Source organism: Triticum aestivum, chromosome 2A (genome assembly GCF_018294505.1).
Source record: "Triticum aestivum cultivar Chinese Spring chromosome 2A, IWGSC CS RefSeq v2.1, whole genome shotgun sequence".
Classification (NCBI taxonomy): Eukaryota; Viridiplantae; Streptophyta; class Magnoliopsida; order Poales; family Poaceae; genus Triticum; species Triticum aestivum.
The window spans coordinates 155,874,157-155,890,665 of record NC_057797.1 but is presented as its reverse complement, the minus strand read 5'-3'; the positions used below and the strand labels follow the sequence as shown (position 1 = coordinate 155,890,665).

The window sequence follows — 16,509 nt, the reverse complement described above, 5'->3', positions numbered from 1 at the left end:
ATATAAACTCATAATGAAACTGTCATCGTAATGTTAAGCGTGCGGACCCTACGGGTTCGAGAACAATGTAGACATGACCGAGACACGTCTCCGGTCAATAACCAATAGCGGAACCTGGATGCTCATATTGGCTCCTACATATTCTACGAAGATCTTTATCGGTCAGACCGCATAACAACATACGTTGTTCCCTTTGTCATCGGTATGTTACTTGCCCGAGATTTGATCGTCGGTATCTCAATACCTAGTTCAATCTCGTTACCGGCAAGTCTCTTTACTCGTTCTGTAATACATCATCTTGCAACTAACTTATTAGTTGCATTGCTTGCAAGGCTTAAGTGATGTGTATTACCAAGAGGGCCCAGAGATACCTCTCCGACAATCGGAGCGACAAATCCTAATCTCGAAATACGCCAACCCAACATGTACCTTTGGAGACACCTGTAGAGCACCTTTATAATCACCCAGTTACGTTATGACGTTTAGTAGCACACAAAGTGTTCCTCCAGTAAACGGGAGTTGCATAATCTCATAGTCATAGGAACATGTATAAGTCATGAAGAAAGCAATAGCAACATACTAAACGGTTGGGTGCTAAGCTAATGGAATGGGTCATGTCAATCACATCATTCTCCTAATGATGTGATCCTGTTAATCAAATGACAACTCATGTCTATGGTTAGGAAACATAACCATCTTCGATTAACGAGCTAGTCAAGTAGAGGCATACTCGTGACACTTTGTTTGTCTATGTATTCACACAAGTATTGTGTTTCCGGTTAATACAATTCTAGCATGAATAATAAACATTTATCATGATATGAGGAAATAAATAATAACTTTATTATTGCCTCTAGGGCATATTTCCTTCAGTTGCGGCCAACTCTCTTTCTCGGCCAAGTAGAAGTGCACGGCTGCTCTGAGGATGCTTGCACTTGGTACTGCTGCAGATGTCGTTGGTGAGATGGTCAGGATGGGGGAGAGCACATGCTTGAAGACTGCTGTCAAGTTTGCTCGCGTTGTGGTGAAGGTGTTTGGACCTAAGTATCTCAGAAAACCAAATGCGAGGACACGAAGAAGTTGTTGGCTATTGGAGAGGCAAGGGGGTTTTCAGGAATGCTCGGATCAATTGATTGCATGATTGGCAATGGAAGAACCACCCCAAAGGTTTACGGGGAATGTATCAAGGTCACACCAGAGAGGCCACCATCATACTAGAAGCAGTGGCATCACATGACTTATGGATTTGGCATCTTTCTTTGGAATGTCGGGTTCTCACAACAAAATCAACGTGCTTCAACGATCTCCGGTGTTCATGGGACTTTGCAATGGGGAATCACCGTCGTGCAACTACACCATCAACGACCGAGAGTACAACATGGGATACTCGATGGTATTTATCCTCAGTGGTCGGCGTTTGTGAAGACCATATCCAAACCGCATGGCAATGAACAGAGCCACTTTACAACAATGCAGGAAGCGACTAGGAAGGATGTGGAGAGGGCATTTGGTGTGCTTTAGGCTGGTTGGGGAATTGTGCAGAGCGATGCAATGATGTGGGGATCAGATACTTTGTGGCAGCTGATGACATGTTGTGTTACTCTGCACTATATGATTGTCGAGGATGATGGTGATGTTGTAGCCCAAACACATGATCTCGAAGCACCTGGAGAACAAGTTGAAATCCCGGAAGATCAAGATGCGACTCAGCTTATGAACTTTCTGCATATGCATCAGAATCTTCGAGATCAGCAGGTACACACGCAGCTACTCAATGATCTTGTGGAGCACATGTGGACCCACAATGGCAACCAAGGAGCCAATGATTGTGTTTGACACTTAAAATAAATTTTATATAAACATTATCTATGCTTTGTATCAACATTTTCTATTTACGTGTGACATTGGCTTGTATGATCGACGTGCATGTATTTACATGGATTTGAGAGTCCGAATTTGAGATATGTGGATACCGGGACGAGAATATGATGGCCCGTCAGGATACACCCGTGGACATGTCCGGGCGTGTACACGGATGTATAGGGGCCGGATTTGTCAAGTCCGGCTGTAGATGCTCTTATAGGTAAATTAATTGTGGGAGAATGAGACTTTGTGTAACCGTGTCATTTGTAACACCTAAAGGATGAGGCAAATCTCTCTCTCATTTGGATCCATGCATGTATGTCTACTTGCACTGTTGAACGATCTGTTCTTTCTGGGTTCCAGGGTTCCAGCTCTCCACGCTCAGAGTCACACGTTCCCCATTTGCTCGTGGTCCTCTCTCTCCGCCAAAGATCTTTTCTGCTCTACCCCTCAAAAAAAAAGATCTTTTCTGCTCCTCTCTCGCCGTGCGGCACCGCCATTCCAAGGGGACGAAAGGCTTCCACCTGCGCTCCTAGATTTGTTATTAAAAGCCAACCAACGGGGAACCGAGAGTAAATCTTTGCATCAATCGCCACCCCAGACTAGAACGAAAGGCAGAAACAATTTCGCATGGCCGTGACTGTAACCGTACTACTAGTGTCTAATCGCTATTTGAAATATATACGAGTATAAACGGGAGACACCTTCCACAAAAATATAATCAGCTCCCGGACGAAAAGGAAAGGCTGGCCGCTACGGCCAAGCAGCTGGAGACAAACGAGCCATACGCAACAATTCAATCATTCACGGGGAGCCTCCTCTCCTGTCCTGGGGAAGCGAAAAGAAACCATTCGTTCGGTGGAACCCATCATCCTGCAGTCCCCGGCCCGGCCCCTTGGGTGAAAGTGAAAAGGAAGTCGTTTCCACGCAAGAGAAGCCTCAAGCAACTGATCATTGACCAACACGCACTGCCGCTGGTATCCAGCTATAACCATCCGTGGCGTGAAAAGCGAACTGTTGCACTTGCACATGAACAGCACTTGGTAATCCTTTCCTTGTGCTTCGTCCATGGTTCCACCTTAGCATCCTTGTGCGGTTAGCTCTTTCGGTTCAGTTTCACCAGGATCCGATCGTTCATCAGGATCTCGTGCGATCCGGAGATATGCAGGCGAGCTGAGCATGAATGGCAAAGTCACAGCTACACAAGGATCGGCGTCGACGTCAGGTAAGCCGGACAAGGACAACCGTCTCTAACCGAAACTCTCAACAGAAACTGCGATCAGCCAGTCAGAACAGCGAGCCGCGGTGCGAGTCCTTGCCAAGACGAGAGAACGGCCGGGTCGTTGCTCCGTGAGATCACCAGAGTACCGTAGAATCGCCGTGCAGCCACCGGCCGTCGCCTAAGATCGGCACCAGCCCGCCGCAAGACCAGACCGGCGCCGCCGTTTTCTGGGTTGTTACATTCTGGAATGTTCCACATGTGAAAGATGACTGGACGGTGTTGGGTAAACTGCTACTCGTACTTAGGCTGCTGCTAATGGACGGTGTTCATTTAGCCTAGATACCTTGAACCAACAGCACCGGCTGTCTGGTGTGCCGATGCTGATGCATCTGGTCAATGGCAACAGCACCACGGGTGTCTCCAGTGGAAGAATCTCGCGGCTACAGTCTAATGCTCCTTTTTTTTGCGGCTACAGTATAATGCAATAAGGCAGGAAGAGGTTACGATTCAAAAGTAGGAAAGACATCACGTAATCTAACCTAAGTAGACCGATAACAACGGGTAGATCAGCCAAGTGGCAAGCACAAAAGCTTTGCACCGGTGAGTGCAGTGAGAAGAAGCTTTTCTTCAGACTCATTTTAATTAATGAATTAAATAAAACTTTGTGCGGCCGGTGTGGATCAAGGCAAGAGCTAATTGACAATGGAGATGTCGGAGATCTTTCGAATGATCATGGATCTGCGATAATGACCGTCCACTTGTGCGGACCCCCCAGCCTCCCCAACAAGGTAATCTGCAACAATAAAGGATAACACAAATAACGTATACATATTCGCTAGATCCTGGAATGGCTCTGGCCGCCGGGGGCCAAGGTGATGGAGGTAGTACCAGACTGGAGAGGGACAGGGCACCATTGTGGCATTGTGTCACTTGTTGAAATGAGACGGGAATCGATGCCGCGGATTTTTTGGCAAATAATAAAATGCACTTCGGGTTCGAGAGGGGCGCCTGTATGTGTGGCCCGTGATGCTGTTGCGTGGCCGTACGACATGGAGGAGGGAGGGTAGGGTAGGGTACGGGGCAGGGCCGGGCAGGAAGAGGCCGGACCGAGTGAAGGGCCCGGATAAGAAAACAGCTCGGACGATTGGGTGTATTGGTGGGGCTGGGTCCCATCTGTCCGCGACCCTTTGCCAGAACATTTTGAATGGTTTTCGATGCGTCGCCGAGTGTAGCCAAAAGCTGACAGATGAGATATTCGTTGGGGATAGATTTTCTTTACAAGGGGATTCGTCGAGACATATGGGTCCGTACCAGTGGTGAAGGAGGCAGCCTGGCGTTGTCGGCCAGTCAATTCCTTATTTGACTAGGCCCTTCAAGTGTCCTGGGGCTTTTTGGCGAAAAATACTTTCCAGGTATGGTTTCTGTCTCCAACCCCACTCTCCAGGCACTCTTGAAATGCAACCCTCGACAACAAACGATTCATCATGGCAGACGCAGCACAAACATAAAAACAGACACGATTCGAAAAGAGCGTCCGTATATGTACAAGGCCCAGATGGCCAAACGACCATACTCTACTACTCCCTCCCGTCCATACTAAATTGTCGCTGATTTAGTACATGTATCTACAACTACTTCTAGCTTTGACGAGTTTGCTCAAAAATATTTAGCGAGTTTCAGCTGGCTAATACAGTGTAATAAGCCACATACAACAACAGATATGCTGCAAGGGAAGAAATAAAGAACGACAGGTATGCATGGCTGCCCTAAGATCTGCAGGTGCGGTATACCTCACCGCGCATCACATCAACTGGCCCATGATCATGTGCATAGCGATCCGGGCCAAGATACGCGCCAGTCTTCTCCAGGAGGGCCAAGGCCTCCTCCCTGCCGTGCTTTGAGGAGTAAAGGTTCAAGTATTCAATGTCCTACGTTACAAAAATCATCAAGAAACAAGTGTTAGCTGCTGTAAGTTTCAGACAGCTCATAGTTATCTACTAGAAATCGGTGAAAGGCTGGAAGAATTCATTTGGTTATGTAACCAATCTAGCCAAAAGTTGTGCCCTTGAAAAACAAAAGGCAAGGTGAACTGGTGAAATAGGACAAAAATGAACTACTCCGTTCCAAATATAAGATGTTTTGGATATTTCAATATGGACTACCTACCGACTGAAACGAGTGAACAAACACACTAAAATGCGTCTATATACATCCGAATCAGAAAAAAGTTAAAAAAATCTTATAATAGTGAATGGCGGGAGTAGCATTTTCAAAAAACAAAAACAGAAAGTATCACCTGCATGCCACTGAGAATGCGTTCAATCCTGAGGGACGCAACTGGTTCCTTTGACGAAGAAAACACCTCGCCAGGGTAAAACAGAACCCCGTCGCCTGGAGGAAGGCCGCGTCGGAAACAGATCTGCAGCCACACATGACACAAGTTTGAGAATAAGATTAAACATAATATACCAAGTAAACAAAAACAGTCTACATTTGAAATGCAAAATAAACATTGAAGTCGGAATAACGATGCCAGATACCTGAATTAACAGGAAATGGTATATTTAAAGCACTAAATCATGTAACAATACAGATGCTGAAAGTTCAGCTTAAGATTAAATGAAGGGAGTATAACATAAGACAATCTCAAACCAAGAATATCATCCACAGATACACTAAAATAAGAGTTACTAGATACATCTCTATTAGACTTCTAGTCTTAATTTAGTAAGAAAACTATCTTATCACTTTCTTACACATTTATACTCCCTCCGTAAAGAAATATAAGAGTGTTTAGATTACTACTTTAATGATCTAAACACTCTTATATTTCATTACAGAGGGAGTACTTGTTACTCAATAGCAAATATGCTGTATGCATATAAGTTCAACATTCAAACCCATGTACAGGTAATATTTCTTGAAAATACCGTAAAATTTTAAAATACGAGCACCAAATACAATAAATTTTAATTATTCCGAATGAAGTTCATAGATGGGAACATAAAATGGGACAGTGCTGAAGATATATGCAACTAATCACAATCATATTTCATGCAAGTCAACTACCTCCATGTCTACCAACAAAAAATGAATGTGAACTTGAAACTTCCATGAGCAAACAAGCATCCTAAATCATGTTTTCTTGCTTACAATGCAACACAAACATTTTTTTTAACCTATAACATGCCAGGCATATCTCCTTTTCATTTCTCCCAACACAAAATGAATCTAATGGAACTTTTGAAGAGATATTTGATGGGTTAGGAACAACCTCCAAAAAGTACTTGGAATTTTTGTCAATTGGTGCTTGAACAAGGGTTTGGTACTTGAACCAGGGGATTTTTCAAACTTACACCCCACATGTCACCGCGAACAAAACTAGCAGGCAAAAAATGATCACACCCTTCATAGGTTAATGTCACCTCACTGTATCAAGAGGTTTTCCAATGTATAGCATACCTCGGCACTTGGAATCATAGCCTTCTCGTAGCAGTTGGTACCCCAGTAAAGAAATCCTGTGCCACCCTCCTTCCATGCTCTCCACATCACTGCCCGATGCTGAGTTCCGCGCATCCCAAGGTGCCAATTTGGTTGAGGATCAGAAGGCCCCATACAAACATATGTCCACCACTCCTAGATACGATTAAGATGGTTTCATCAAGATAAAGGTCACGAACTTAAAAACCAGAGAGATTCATATACTTGCATATCTGAGAGAAAAAATCATAAATAATAAAACCACTCTATAAGTCTATATGAGAGAGCCATAGAAAATGCCATTGACCAAGACATTTTTTTAAGGTACTCCCTCCGTCCGGAAATACTTGTCTTAGAAATGGTTGTATCTAGACTTATTTTACTTATAGATACATCCATTTTCAACCATTTCTAAGACAAGTATTTCCGGACGGAGGGAGTAGTTGACTATGAAACTTGAGGTGGTTCGTAATTAAAACAGTAGGCTTCATGCCGATTGGTGATCAAACAGCCTAAAATACAGATGCCAATAGTACTCAACCATATCATTAAACTTGTATAGAAAGGTCTGAACCTCTGACTGCACTGGAAACACACAAGAAATTCTTCACTGCATCATTGAGAAGAGAGGGATTTGACAAAAGAACCCAACATTAGTTGAGCTATTTCAATTTTTGGCCTCAGAGCACCACCAGTGCTGCCACTTGTGAGGATGGTGCGGCCCCACCGAAGCGTCCCGAAATTGAGATTTTGGCAGTGCTACTGAAAATCCTCCATCATCTGATTTTGTCGTGTGTGCGACGGTGGGCTAGTGTTGCTGCTGTTGGGATCGAGGCAAGTGGAGGAGACAACATAAGATGACTTTGACATGGTGGTGCTTCTCGGGCAGCCGGTCTCGAGCTCCGGGGTGAAAACCTTAGGTCTGACCCTACTTGGTTATACCTGGCAATGGCAGTGTTTTTACGCCGTTACCATGTTGATGGAATTGCTTGGAGTTTGCTCGGACGTGAACTTCAGGGTGAAAACCCATGATTTGGCTTCGAGGGTTGGATCCGGCGATGGCGGCACTTGTGCGTCGTTCCCTTCTTGAAGGCATCACTTTTGAAGAACCTTTCTCATTGTCCTTGTGTTGTCAAGAGATAGTCAGTGTCAATGGTCTTGTTGTAAATAGTCAAATCGCTGTTTGATCGTTTTTTCTTTTCTTTTTCTTCCTCCGCCAAGGCAGAGCTTCAGTCATGTAGGACTTTGCTTTCTGCCGGCGTGAGTTTTTTTTTGTGTGTGTTGGTGGTGGTTGTGTGCATCCTAGCTATGCAGAGGCCGGGTGTTGCTCATTGTGTTTGTATCCGCTTGATGCTTCATTATGAGTCAATAAAACACCCTTTATCGAAAAAAATACATTGAGTCTATAGCATCAGACAAATTAATGAACGAGAACTAAGAATAGCAGAAGGATGGTACACAGGAATGTATGCAAATGCAGTTACTGGGCTCACATTGTCCATAGAAACACTACTCGTAAAAGAAAATGTTAAGGAATGTACACGCCATATTTTCATAAAGTTTATATGACTCATAAACATTTTTTTATACTTTATGAAAATATGGCATAAACCCACGCAAGCTGACATACTGTCACCCAACAACTTTAATTATACTTCTGATGAAATATACCAATAGATCAGAACAATGTTGTCAGAAGACAATGCTGTAACTTCATGAGACCCTTAAGCATGGAACACGCTTCCTAGAATTTGAAGTAGAATATCAAAGCATTAAAAATAATGTCTTTTTAAGATAACGTAAGGATCATCCTCCTGGCTGTAAACTTGTAAAGAAACTGTAAAAGGAAAATGGCACAAATGAAACGAAATAGAAACACAGAAACTGTAATTACTTCACCAAGGTCAGGTCGTAGTTCAGCAATAATATCCTTCACTAAGTCCTCTCTTGTGCCAAGAACCCATTCGCTGTATAAGAAAAAAAATAAGTGATGGAAATGGTTCTTCAGTCCTGTAGGTATGCATTTTGTTAGCAAGTCCAAAATTGAACAATGCATGACACTTCCGTTAGTTCGCACCAAGCCACCAATACTTATACTGGAGTAACTATCACATATCTCACACATCCTCAACATGTACAAGCGCTCTCAGTTTCATCAAATTGTCAATCCCATGTCAGTACAAAATTTATCTCAAACAGGGCATTGATAACTTCATATTGTTTGGTCCACTTTTGTTAACATAACTACCACTAACTTTCTAAACCCTGTGCACTCCACAAATAGCATAGGCTCGGGATTGGTATGAAAAGACAATTCAAGATATAGATAACCAAATAACACTTTAATGTTCTGAACCTTACACATTTTGTGTTTAACCAAACATCGTGAATCGATTATTGTCAAATATTGTCATATATATAGCTGGAAAAGCAAGTCCATGTCATGCCAAACCAGTATGACATCAGATGCTCCAGTTTTTGCAGACTAGCAATCCAGAATGAACACACAAGTGCCCAACAATGCATACCTAGTGCAAAAGATTTGTGTATGCGGACGTAGAACATTTGGAACTTTCGCAAAAGCCTCAAACGTAGAAGGAGCCAGTTCAGAACCACTTGGACCTACATTAGCCATTCAAATTGTAAGAAGAAATGACGTAGAGTATATGCTAAAGAAACTTAAGGCTTCCCAAGTACCAACTTCCATATAGTCATTATCTACCAGGGTTTTATCATTTATGACACTGGTTGTGTTTCACTACTCAGTTTTGCCACCAGAAATTTCAACTGCTCAAAAATGCCATCGCGTCATTAGGCGCATGCTCAAAAATGCCACTTGACACCATGATTGTCAGCTCAAATCTCGTTTGCCATGTCATAATGACCAAAATACCTATAGACCAACATGTCAGCTCTCCCTCTATCTCACTACAATAAAGTGTGGGTCCCACTTGATCCCAACAGCATTCTTATTTTCTCTAAAATTATTCGCTTGCTTACTCCTAACAAGTGGGGTCCACACTTATCATTGTGAGATAGAGCTGACATGTGGTTATAGGGGTATTTTTGTAATATAACATGGTCAACGAGTTTGACCTGAGAATAACGATGTCTAATGGCATTTCTGAGCAAACATCTAATGAAACGATGGCATTTTTGAGAAAACATCTCATGGAATGATGACATTTTTGAGCAGTTGAAATTTCTAATGGCAAAACTGAGTAGTGAAAAACAACCAGTGGCATAAATGATAAAACCTAATACCAGGCTGGGTAACAGAAATATTTTACCTCATGAGTCGCAAGCAAGTAATCAGATGTTCATTTAAGAAAACATATACAAAGCAAGCACAGTAGCTTAGCAATAAACAAAATAAATAAATAATTCTATGGTACATCAAATCTCAACAGTGATTAAACTAGTTTGAACTTGGAACATCTCAAAGTTCAAGATGGCACCCAAGAGAATTGTAATTATTCAACCCCATGTTTGATTCATTTTGCCACAAACTTCCAGTTTCACCTCCCTTCTTTGCTTCAGTTTGTTTCTCTACATTCCCCCATCATATTGAACACTAAACAATATACAGCAGTACTTTATTACCGAATTGTTTTCTAGCATGTTTGCTAAGCTGATTAAGTAACTTAGACTATATATCTACCTCAGTACAATGATCTCTTAATAGTATCAACACAAATACATACATATTCATTTCGGATCCAAATTAGTAGTGTTTTTTAAACAAGTGTACATCACAAGAAGAGCTTTACGTTTTGTCGTATATGAGTCCAAGTATGGAAGTATACTGACCAGCATAATAAGTTGTTAAAATACGCACATCGGGTGTGTATGTCCTTAACTCGTTAGAGATGTTGCGAATCACTTCGTACTGCTCCATATTCAATGGCTGAAAAAAACAAGAACAAATTGTAAGATGATGATATGTATCTCTTTTCGATGAAAAGAACAGGTGGGCCATATACATGAGTTGATGTGGTTTGACGCATCAGCATAGAGTTCAACTGGTTTGGCACTTAAGCACTTAAGCACATGCATAGCACCTGAGTGTATAGGTGCAATAGTGCAAACCATTTTAGTTTCAGCACCAGATTAAAATGGACCCAGAAGAACGAGATGCTTCATGAATTATTGCATGACCCTTCACAATTTTAATGTTAAACTCAAGCGAGTTAGAGGAAATAAATGTAGAAGTTTGCTAGAAATAAACATTTGTCTTGTTCTTTCTACTTTATTTCAACTCCTAGATTGTCAGGGATTGCAGTTTTTCATGCAAAAAGAATGAACGCAATGAATGAAGCTATGCTAAGTTGGAATCTACCTTCAAAACTTTATTTCCTGATTCTGTTTTTATGTTGATTTGGTGCTCAAACCAAAAAGGTTTGAGTAGCGTAGCTGTATGTATTGCCTCATGGTTTGCACCAGAATATTGCCAAGGTGCAAGATGCTGAGGTGCAACCATCAGCTGCTAGCACATAGAAGGTCGAAGCTACACTCACAACTCACATAGAACAAACTGCCAATATACAGTTTTCTCAAGAATCAGGATATCCTAGGAGCATAGAAGCGACTTAGTTGGCTAAATGAAGTTGGGATCTACCCTTCGAACCAATTAAGGAAGGGTTAGCTCAACAGTCAGCGGCAGGTCCTAGTCAGCAATTACATGTAGACATATAGCAGTGTGTACTGAGCACTAGTGTTCTTTGACATGTTGCATTGGCATCATCATTATATAACAAAAGCAGTTGCAGTCATCCAAATTAAACAAAAATGCTTAGGTAGCATTGACTATTAACTACCCTGTGTTTCACAATACTGACAACTAATGCAAACAATGAGGGACGAAAATACCCTCGGTAACATCTCAAGCATGTTAACATGGGTAACAAATACAAGGAATTCACAGGTTTGATAGGGCAATTTGGGAAGTTCGCCTAGGGATTCATGAGTTGCATCTTTCTATTTACGACGCTTAAGCCTGGCGTGGTTCATTAATTGCTGTTAGTCATAACTCATAACTATATTATCGTCCCAACTGCATAGAACTAGGCAGGACCTAATGGCATTTGAAAACTATGTGACATCACACTACGCAATATAAGCATAGCAACGCTTGAACTTTGTGTTGTAGAACCATGTCACCCGATATAGCAACAACAACAACAACAACAAAGCCTTTAGTCCCAAACAAGTTGGGGTAGGCTAGACGTGAAACCCATAAGATTTCGCGACCAACTCATGGTTCTGGCACATGGATAGCAAGCTTCCACGCACCCCTGTCCATGGCTAGTTCTTTGGTGACACTCCTCCTTCAGATCTCTCTTTACGGACTCGATATAGCATAGAAGTAAAATCATGCACCTCATCCCACAAGTAGAAGTAAGCTTTCGACCAATGAGCCTCTGTTTTCAAGATTTCAACCTCTCTTCGCAGAGAATTTTTTGCTGCATCGGTACTGTTGTGCATCAACAAAGGAACGAAATTAATAGAAGAGAAGTAAACAAGCTGATATGAAATTTAGTAGAAATTCTAGCATTACCATGACAGAATAGGCGCGTACGGTACAGCATATGCTGCGAGTCTTGGATCAGAGTAATATTCATTAGCCTTTGGATGATCAGCTAAAAGAACAAAGACAAAGTAGGAAAATCACATCTGAGAATAAATTTACATAATGCAGCATACTCTTTTTTTTCTATAGAAATAGATGCATTACCAGGCCAGGGGCATGTGTACGCAAGAATACGCATGCTATCGCCCCATCTGCAGAAAAATGGACTGATTCTGTACTGGAGGAGCCACCTGAAGTGATGATCCAGTGCATCATACCACCCTTTGGTGCCATGCTCCAAACAAAACCGGTCTTCAATGACAGTTTCAGATATCTAATATAGTTAAAGGACAACGAATGCATACAAATACAATTCAAATGCAAAATGATGATAGCTGCAATACCTACATAGACAACTCAAATATAAATTCTCAACTGCAGGTTTGCAAATTGAATGTGTCTTGCACCACAAAGAAGGCATATGGAATTCCTCATATCATAATATGTCAGAACATTACTACATACTAAAGGAGAATATTGCCAGGATACACCAAAAACAGCAGGTAAGGAAGGTGTCAGTGGGAGAGTGAAATCCCACACAGTCAAGCTTAACTTGACACGAACAGCAACATTGTTCATAACATCTTCATCCATCATGTCCCCTAATCCATTATTCTCATGGCAGTCCTGGAATGCTGGAAGTACTAGCATCCTCCTCAGTGTGGTTGAAGTTGATGATAATCTTAGTATCTGCATGTTATACACTGTAAGGAAAGGAATTATGTGCTGGTATGTGAAGTGTTATTGACAGATAAAATACCATTTCCTCTGACGGTGAGTGGTCTCTGGATTCAGTGATACCAAGACAAGTCTTTAATTCTTTATACAGCTGGTATCTCTCAGATTTTGGTAACGAGTCTGCCTTGGAACTGCCACCAAATACATAGCATAAAAATAACAGTTAATAACTCAAATGACGAATAACTAACAGACATAGGTGCATATGTGGCTACAATTCCAGGCTAAATATCATCTGGACACACGTTACCACCTGCAAGCATCAGATTGGCACACATCCAATACCCGCATCTCAGACCTAAGCTCAGAATTCTAGCTCCAGGATGAATAAGAACTATTTGTAAAGATGTTTGCTTGTTTCATAAACTGAACCCCATCCAATGTACTAACATTATTGGAAGCATATAAGAAAATCAGACTCGTGAACTCACACTAGGTTTCAAATTAGCACTTCATATGGGATCATGATAATGCAAGTCCATGGAAAGTTCAAAAACTTGGAACAAACAGAAAACACTGTTTTGGTTTTTACAAGACGCAACTATAGAAACTCATATCAAACTCTAATGGCTGGATTTTCCACCGACAATATATACCAAGAGAATATGACCGTACAGTAAAATAAATTATTTCCAATACTTCATATGTCTTCTCATATTGATATCTCGTTCCAGTATGCCATTTGGTCACTTGCGTAAGTGGTTAGAATTTGTCCTCGTGTTTTTATCCAAGCAATTCGAGCAGATTATACTACCATTTGTGACATAAGTACATGACCAAATAAGTAGCCAATTTAAGCTTACTCTGAGTCTGTCCTCATAGCAGTAATACATATTTCTCCTTCATATAGACCAGGCTCTTGCCCACAAGGAACATTTAGTGAGACCCATACTGCAGTTGTCTCCCTGTACAACAAAAGCAACTAGCAATTATTAAAAAGAATGAAGACAAATGTTTCAATCATGTGGCTAGCTAAAGCACAGAAGCAGTACCCAGGAAGTAGGTTTATTTGTGGACTGGAAGGATCAATAGGCACAAGGGCATCTGGTACACCTAATATAGGCACCACACGTCGCAACGTTATAGATTGACCAACCACTAACCTGATACAGCATTGTTATAATCATCCAAAGTAGAATGTGCACATCTTGGTTAGCCACTGAATGAATTCAAAATTTAAACAAACAAACCTTCCTCCAGAGGATGAGCATAGATCAGTGCACTGAATCTGCACAGGCCCTGCAATACCTGAACTGGCCCATGAAACTTTTGGACGTAACGCGATTTGTAAACTTTCCCTTTCATTTCTTGCTGCCAAAAGGTTAACCTGAAGGGATTTTGGAAGGAAGATGATAAAATGAGGAATCTAATAGTAACAGAGCAGTACCAGATCATAAAGCAGTCGGATTGGTGAACAACAGCATGTCCCAAGTTACAGTCAAAAAAAGAAAAATGATCAGAAGGAACAAAAATATGGCACGACTCTAGAGCATTCTGCATAGTGCAGTGAAGCAATAGATTATATGTTCTTCTAGCAGTGCTATTAAAATTAAGTACAACTTACATGTTCTAGAGGTCGAGGTGCTTCTTGTTGGCTAACATTTGCTGTGCTGGGCATAGACCAAACATGCAAAAGATCTGCCGAGTGCACCTTAGTAGGGTCAATCACACTAGAACCTAGATGCGACCCCTGCAAGCCTCCATCCACCCAGCCATAACTAGTGCCTCCTCCAGCTACACCCTCCACAGGTGGTACAGATATTTCTTGTGTCTTACTTACTGTGATAAGAACAAAAATATCTGTGATCAGGCTACATAACCAGAATTTAAGCTCCAAAGTTTCCTTCATTGCTGATAAAAGTAAAAAATCTCAATATACACAAAAAAATAGTTATCAATCACCAGTTCTTATATGTAAAAGTCAGTTCCAGTTGTGACATACTATGCACTGAACTTATGCAAACACTTGTTATACGAGGCTCGAATACCTGTATTTGACAACAAACAGACCGAGAAAACATTGAGTGTGCTAAACTATGTAAACTTTAAAATACTGTGCCCTTTCCCTGATGCAATTTCAATATCTTCATCACAGTGCACATGCCTTGCTCAACTAAATCATATTTCCTGGGTTACAACTTACAAGTAGGATATTAGGCAAATCTTACGTTGCCATATAAGTGCTGGGAATAAAGGCAAACCGCCAGTTATGTGAATCATCGGATACCATCTCCTAAGATTATCTGAACCTAAACCCAAAGTGCCTGATAAATATGGATGCATAGATTAATCGCAGTTCTACGACAAGTCCAAATTCAGTAGTACGCAGGTAACCAGGATATCAGATATAGGTGAGCATCCGTAAGCTCGCATGGAGTGGGTGCCTAAGAATTCAGTAAGCTGGGAGAAAGGGAAAAAACAGGTAGGCTTTTTATGCATTCACTAGGTGGGATGATGCCTTGCATGATTCATTTCTTATTTTGCAATTATATCTGCTTGCTGGATATTGTGTGTGATCAACTAGATGCGTGTCTGGATTTAGTTTGCAGGTGATCCGTGATCACCAAACTGAACAGGTGTACACTCTTAAGCTCAGAACTGAGAACAGAACGGGGTCAGAGGAATGACCAACCCCATCTGAATTTTGATGAGATCGGAACTAGCTGCAACATTTCCGCCCAAGTTGTGCTCAGTGATCAGGTCAGAAGCAAACTTGCCATCGTGATGCTGAGATAGAGTTAGCATGCCCCGTTCACAATTCAGTAACCTATTCGATAACCGTCCCTTGCACAGGCGGATGCTGAGAGTAACAGCGAGCAAGCTCCACGCATTGCGCGGCACAACGCAGCCTCAGCTCGTGCGCGGTGGATTTCAGGGTCGCCACCGCCGCGGACCCCCGAGCACCATGCGGACCGAGCAACACCAGCGCTCGCTAATCCTACGGCAGCTCCACGCGCGAAGCAGCTGAAGCAAACGGAGAAGGAAATGGGCGCGGGGGGCTCCGGGTCCGGGGCGGACGGGCGATCGAGCTGTCCCGGGCAGCAATCCAGCACGATGAGGCCGCGGAGAAGGGGGCGGCGCGTACCTGCGGCGGAGCTGGGGTCGCTGGATTCCATGGCGCCGGCGGCGGGGAGCGATCGGTCGGTCGGTCGGTCGAGGAGGGGGGCAGAGCGTGGGCTGCTCTGTTGGATAGTGGGGGAGGGGGGTGAGGGGAAGGAAGTGGGGAACGGGGGGAAGCGGAAGAGGACGGTTTCCTTTGATCGTGCTGTCCAACGTCCCGGCTCCCGAGAAGGACGAGGGCCCCACGGAACCACGTCGCCCCGAGCGCGGGTGAGGGGCGCGGCCCGGGCCGGCCGTGGCGGCCTCTCAATGATCGATCGATCGCCCCGGTCCCGGCGACCGCGCGCGCCGCGCCGCGCGGCTTGCGAAATCCGCCTTGCGCTATGCGGTGGCGTGGTGCCGTGCGTGTGTGTCCGCCTCTAGAAGACGCGCCCAATTGAGTATTGTCCCCGCTTCAGAATCGTCAGTCCGCAGCAGAAAGGTTTCGTTTCATCTTGGGCAGATGTGATCAAATCCT

At 42.9% G+C, this 16,509-nt stretch overlaps 1 protein-coding gene across 4 annotated transcripts; it reads right to left on the bottom strand.

Annotated features, from left to right (window-relative positions):
- Positions 1-4,586: 4,586 nt before the first annotated feature.
- LOC123188112 (uncharacterized) lies at positions 4,587-16,350 on the bottom strand. Of its 4 annotated transcripts, none has more exons than XM_044600151.1 (16): positions 16,018-16,342; positions 14,497-14,711; positions 14,123-14,259; positions 13,925-14,035; positions 13,736-13,837; positions 12,955-13,063; positions 12,684-12,884; positions 12,300-12,468; positions 12,123-12,204; positions 11,945-12,038; positions 10,404-10,472; positions 9,094-9,187; positions 8,460-8,575; positions 6,548-6,721; positions 5,382-5,504; positions 4,587-5,013 (listed from the first exon to the last, which is right to left on the bottom strand). In XM_044600151.1, the coding sequence occupies exons 1-16, from the start codon at positions 16,046-16,048 to the stop codon at positions 4,852-4,854; spliced, it is 1,989 nt and encodes a 662-aa protein (XP_044456086.1). In that variant the 5' UTR covers positions 16,049-16,342; the 3' UTR covers positions 4,587-4,851. The 4 variants fall into 4 exon arrangements, with proteins under 4 accessions (XP_044456086.1, XP_044456087.1, XP_044456088.1 ...); XM_044600152.1 differs by having other exon boundaries at positions 8,460-8,532; positions 10,376-10,472; positions 16,018-16,326; XM_044600153.1 differs by lacking the exons at positions 4,587-5,013; positions 5,382-5,504 and adding an exon at positions 8,237-8,309 and having other exon boundaries at positions 16,018-16,350.
- Positions 16,351-16,509: the final 159 nt, after the last annotated feature.

Excerpts from the sequence above, each read along its gene's own strand:
- LOC123188112 (XM_044600151.1), bottom strand. The coding sequence starts at position 16,048 with ATGGAATCCAGCGACCCCAGCTCCGCCGCAG. Across the intron at positions 13,064-13,735 it reads GCTATGAGGACAGACTCAGA|TTCCAAGGCAGACTCGTTAC; the intron begins GTAAGCTTAAAT and ends ATTTGGTGGCAG. Across the intron at positions 5,505-6,547 it reads CTATGATTCCAAGTGCCGAG|ATCTGTTTCCGACGCGGCCT; the intron begins GTATGCTATACA and ends GTGTGGCTGCAG.